The following is a 6,158-nucleotide window of genomic DNA, read 5'->3' on the forward strand; positions in this document are numbered from 1 at the left end:
AAAAAGAGCCAAACTCTTATCTCTCTTTCATCTTATTTTTTGGGATTGCAGAGTTCCATCTTAAATATATAGCTAAAGAAGCATTTAGTGCCCAATAGACTGCACAAAATAGGGATTTAAAGAGATGGTAAGCACTGCTTAATCTTTCCCTATTAAAACATGTTCATTAATTCCATAAATATTTAATTACAGACCATGTGCCCTGTTTGTTTGGATCGATTGAAGAATATGATCTTCATATGTGGACACGGAACTTGCCAACTTTGCGGAGACCGAATGAGTGAATGCCCCATTTGTCGGAAGGCCATAGAGCGAAGAATATTATTGTACTAAGCTTTCAGTTTTTGTTTTCCCCCCTGTATATTAATTTCTACACTGTTCGTTTTACCTGATCAGCTATTACTCTCCACAGTCCTTGGGATACACTCACAAAATGTGGAGCAGAGTATTAATGATAAACATAGAGATAAACATAGAGTTAGATTCTGAGTTTCAAATACAGTATATTGAATAATGTCATTTCTTCTATTCATTTGCAGATACAGTATGTCTTGTTAGGAGAGAGAAAACCTTCATATAAAGATTCTGAGCTGTTGAGCTACCAAAGAGAGAACAAAGAAGCTAATTGAGATACTGCATTGTGACTTTCTCATTCTGAATATAGGCATGTCCATATCTACCTGTTGCCCTTGTTACTGTGCTTAGTGATGCATTTCTTTTTTACTTGCTGCTTCTGATCATGTTCACAACTTCTGATATTCAAAGAAAGTGCCTAAAATACTCCAATATAACCAATAACATTTCTTACAGAATTAATGAACTTAACATAAAGCACAACATTTAATCCGCTTGGTTATCCCATCCTCTTCTCTTTTATTTGAGATGCGTTATTTGACTTTTTTTATTGTATACTTTTCATAGGCTCCTGAGCCATATGGTCTCTTGCAGAAAGGTGCTACAGTCACATAAAATGTGTTGCCCTTTTCATCTATTAACCGTGCAGTGACTGTAAAACTAGAAATTCCATTTACCTACTTTACAGATAAACAATATGTTAATTACAGGCATTTTAAGATTTGTGGCTGCAGCCACGAAAAAAAAGGATCCCATTAGCAGCATTGACTATATACCGTATATACTCGAGTATAAGCCGTCCCGAGTATAAGCCGAGGTACCTAATTTTACCTCCAAAAACTGGGAAAGCTTATTGACTCGAGTATAAGCCTAGGGTGAGAAATGCAGCAGCTTCTGGTAAGTTTCAATCAAAAAATTGCTCCCATTGGAGGTGCCGGCTTCTCGTTTTTGGATGCCGGCGACCATTCTTGAACGCCGGCAAATATTCTTGGAGACTATTCTTAGGCGCCGGCGACTATTCTTATGCGCCTGCGCCTATTCTTAGGCGATGGCGAGCCGAGGTAGAGTTTTCAGCATATTTTGGGGGCTGAAAAACTCGGTTGTCTGCATTTGAAAGAAGAAAAGGAATTGAGCCAAACTCAAGTTTTACACTCTGTAGCAACAGAGCAACATTAAGATTTAAAAAGAGTTGGAGAGCAACACTAGCATGAAAAATGTTTCTGGGTGGTGCCAAATAAGGGCTGTGATTGGCTATTGGTAGCCCCTATGTGCTCTGGCAGCCTACAGCAGGCTCCATTTGCCAGTATATCTGTTTTTATACAACTAAAACTTGCCTCCAAGCCTGAAATTCAATAATAAGCACCTGCTTTGAGGCCACTGAGAGCAACATCCAAGGTGTTGGGGAGCACTCGAGGCTACTGGTTGGGGATCACTGCTGTAGATAATACTGTGCTGTAGTATACATTTGTAATTATCCTATTATTCCTCTTTTTATGGACATTTGTTCATTTGCCATTGCCCCTTCCCTTTTTTAACTTTATTCATATTTTTAGTGTTATATGTAACTGTGCTTGTTTTGCTGTAACTTGTCTTTTTTTGGCAAGCACATGGACGAGCATTGTCGAGTTGCTTCTCCAATGGATTTTCTAGGTATCGGATACTGGTAGGCACATTCACCAACATTTAAACTGGGGGTTCATAAGGAATTCCAAGAAGAACGAGGGAGGATTTCATTTTAATGAATTGGCTTATTTATAATGTATCACATACTTTATTTGGCTTTTTTTAATGTGCCGAATTTGTAAATATTGATTCAGTTGGAAAAATTCCCATTCACTTAATTGTTAGTAAATGAAAAGCTTACCTAAAGTGAAATTAAGAACTGTGCTAATTTTAATGCAGTGTAGTCCAACAAATTTTTATATGGGTTACTATCATTTTTGATAATTGAAAAATCAGCCTCTGGCCCTTCATTTGCCACGTTGTGTGTGTGAGCTTTGTAATGTTCTCACAATATGTAATGAGGATCAATATACTGAAAGGAACGTATGGTCATCTTGATTCTTTGAATGTTTTGTATTCCCATACTGCTCACTTCCAGTGGAGTAACTTTACAAAAGGGGACCCTACCTTAAACCTCCAGTTGCACATGACCCTTCCCTCCAGTTTCCTGCCCACCCACTGGCTCCTTTGCAGCAAGCAGGAATTTAAGAAGGGGCCAGGAATGGCAAACCATACTGTAATAAGCTACTGCTCACTTAAAGGAAAACTATACCCCCCTGAACATTGTAGGTCTCTCTAAAAATATACTGCATAAAACAGCTCATATGTAAAATCCTGCTTTATGTAAATAAACCATTTTCATAAAAATATACTTTTTTAGTAGGATGTGCCACTGGGTAATCATACAGTAAATAGAAAATTGTAATCTGTTACTTAAGTATTCATTATGATGTTATAATTTTCCTTTAAAAAATCAAATCATAAGGGGTTATTTCTATTCTTATTAGAGGCTATGAAGTGTCATCTTGGCACTGTATAATGCACTTTCTAGTAATAGTAAATTATTCTGTTAGGTTTCTGCATAATTAAAGAGCTTGTATCCTGACTGTCATGCAAATTATCTATATTTTGTTTGTCAAAAAAACACTAAGGGCAAAGACACACGTTCATATTCGGGGAGATTAGTCGGCAGGCAACAAATCTCCTCTTCTTCGGGGCGACTAATCTCCCCAAACTGCCTTCCCACCGGGTAGAATGTAAATCGCAGGTCGGATGGCACTAGCAGAGCTATATTTTCCGAAGTCACCCGAAGTTTCCTTGTGAGGCGGGGAGGCAGTTCGGGGAGATTAGTCGCCCCAAAGAAGAGGAGATTTGTCGCCGGGCGACTAATCTCCCCAAATCTGAGCGTGTGTCTCTGCACTTAGATTCTCATTGTACTATCACAGAGTATGCTGGATCAGGTCTGAGAGACTTCTATAGGAGTAAGACTGTTCTTTTTAGAAGGCTGTCCCTTGAAGAGGCCTTAATATTATATAAAAATCTATAAATGTCTATAAAGACAGAAAACTTATTCTTTAGTAAAAGACTATAAGATTATATAAATTCCCATATTTCCTCTGTAAAAGAAAACACACAGTACACAGACGCAGAATTGGCATCTTTAAGTTGACATAGCCATGGCCCCTATGAAATGTAACCAAATATGAGACAGTACATGCACAGTATATAATATTGCACTTGTGCTAAGTCTGCAGCATAGGCATGTGTTTGATAATGTGGATTGAGAGCTCAAAGGCAAAAACATGAGTCAGTGAATCAGTCATTTTAATGATAGTGGCATACTAGCAAAATATGTTTTGGCCCATCCTCCTACTTGCAGAAAATTCTGTCACTAAAAATCTATAATCCTGTAGTAGTCGCCGAGTCTGCTGCCAAAATGAAAAAGCCTAGAACCTTTGGTGCAATCGCTGGTCACCCACAAACCTACCCCTTCTGGCTGCAGGATCTGATTTCTCTGTAGTATTGCCACTAATTATTACATCTTGGAAAGCAAGGCTATATATGTACCATAATAAATGGTAGTAATAAGCTTGAAAGTTTGATAGAATCATAGGGGTATATTTATCAAATAGTGAAGTTAGAGACCACAGTTCTCTAGAGTGAAATTCTGCCAATCTCCATTCATTTCTATGGGATTTAAAATTAATATAGAAATTAATGGGAGTGGCGGAATTTCACTTCCCATAATGTTGGCAAGTTTGCACCTGGACAGGGACCCATAGCAACAGCCCATTATATCTGTACACTGATAATCTAGTTCTCTACCTTGCAAAGACTAAACATGGAATATCTTCAATTAAACTGTTTGTCCTGTTTAACTACAAGGGAGTATCCCACCCCTTTAAGAGTTTGCTGCTTTAAAAAACATTGTGATTCCCAATACCAAGTAAATGTTATGGCTTGATTTAAACCTGAAAAGCCCACATAGGTAGTAATATGTTCTTTGTTCATCTGGTGAAAGGGATTGTGTGCCTTGTGAGTACTGAGGAGATGAGGAAGGGATGTTACACATAGGGGGCAGTTTGTGACATTTAATTTAGATGTTTATGGGAAATTCAAGTGCTTGAAGTCAAAGCTAGGGCAGCATATTTATGCACGTGCCTTTGGACGCAATTACTTCTATTATATACTGTAATGTTATCAGTGATTTAACATAATTAAAATTAAATGCATTTATATGTAAAATTTAAAGCACAGCGGCTATATAATTTACCTACACTTGGGTACAAGCAGACATTTATCTAGACATTTGTTTATATGTACATTTCCACACAGTCTTTTATTGGTCAATGATTGGCCTGTATGGGATATTCTTCTCTACTGTATATTTGACACTCTCTGTATATGCCCAACAGTATGTCCCAAAGAAGAACTTTTTTTTTTCCATATCAGATCTGAAACTTTATTAATCCACTGTGCTCCCAGCATTCCCTAAGATATTCGGATGTTAAAGTGAAGCTGTAAGTTGTATTTCATAGGCTGCAATATGAACCTCATCCCCTCTGCAGTAGCAGGTTGGCTGCCAGGGATCTTGATCAGCAGCTAGAATCCAACTAAATGTACTGCTGGTAGTGAAAAATATCTCATATGGCTTTATGGTGTATATCTAGAGGGGAGAGACAAGATTCCTGAGAAAGGTCCTTTAGAGGAGGATGTTCCACCTAATAGCAGAACTGTTTAGTTAAAATATATAGTGAATAAAGTACCCCCTCTTGTAAAATATAAGGATATTATAAGTTACCGAGGAGTTTCATGACTGCCGAGTGTTTTTATACAGGTCATGGAACTCCCAGGTTACTTCTCATATCCTCATATTTTGCAACAGGGGGTACTTTATTAATTATAATACACAAGTTTCAGTGAGTCATGTGACAGAAATGACATCAGAACTCACCGTTTATAACTGATGACATCAGAACTCACCGTTTATAAGGATATAATTTACAAGATATTCATGGCTTTTGTGTATTATACAGGAATAATGTTCTTCCTTCTTGTAAAAACTTAGGGTATTAGAAGTCTATAAACATGAGGTCAATAAATTCTAAGGTGACTTCTAATATCCCATTTTAAAGTGGAGCGGTGCTCAGTTATTTCTTATAATACACTGGGATATAATTCAATGGGATGTGACAAAACTGATATAATGGGGCAAATCTTTAAAAGGGTATAGATTGCATCATACACATGGCTCTTGATTATTATAAGTGAATTTAAATAAAGTGTACATGCTATTAATAAACAGTGGGGGAAACTGTCCATTTGAAACATGGGCCTGAGGATTTGGCGCTACAAAGAACAATACTGTATTGCTTCACTTCAGCGAACAAATCAGCTGTTTGCATGTATTTTTATTTTGCTGTGTGGACGAGCCCTGATTTACCTGCATAAATACTGACGGACAGTCATAGGATATTTTAATCAGACAAAGTTAAAAATAAATAAATAAACACATTAGGGTTCAATTATTAACATTGGGCAGATTTGCACCTGGGCAGTAACCGGAGGTGATGAAAAAAATGTTTGCTGTCGTTCTTCCTGGAAAGAATCTTGTCACTGGCAGATATGGGTTGGTTACTGCCCGGGTGCCCAGTGTTCATAAATAAGCCCACAATTTACTTTCTGCAGCATACTTGTGCATGGAATGTCCTGCTTAGAAACAAATCGATTTAAAACACAGTGTAGCATTTCTATTTTAATGTGCCTTAAAAACCAGTAGCTTTTCTTTTTAGGTCAGAGCA

At 37.4% G+C, this 6,158-nt stretch overlaps 1 protein-coding gene across 2 annotated transcripts in view; it reads left to right on the forward strand.

Annotated features, from left to right (window-relative positions):
- The window catches only part of mib1.S (MIB E3 ubiquitin protein ligase 1 S homeolog), a 53,592-nt gene extending 52,744 nt beyond the window's left edge, over positions 1 to 848 (forward strand). Inside the window, exons 21-22 of one of the 2 annotated variants that reach the window (XM_018223655.2) lie at positions 193 to 326; positions 540 to 848. In XM_018223655.2, coding sequence (XP_018079144.1) covers positions 193 to 326; positions 540 to 558 — 153 coding nt within the window. In that variant the 3' untranslated portion in view covers positions 559 to 848. The other variant, XM_018223656.2, reaches the window with a different exon arrangement.
- The last annotated feature ends 5,310 nt before the right edge of the window (positions 849 to 6,158 follow it).

This window comes from Xenopus laevis, chromosome 6S (genome assembly GCF_017654675.1).
Source record: "Xenopus laevis strain J_2021 chromosome 6S, Xenopus_laevis_v10.1, whole genome shotgun sequence".
Taxonomy (NCBI): Eukaryota; Metazoa; Chordata; class Amphibia; order Anura; family Pipidae; genus Xenopus; species Xenopus laevis.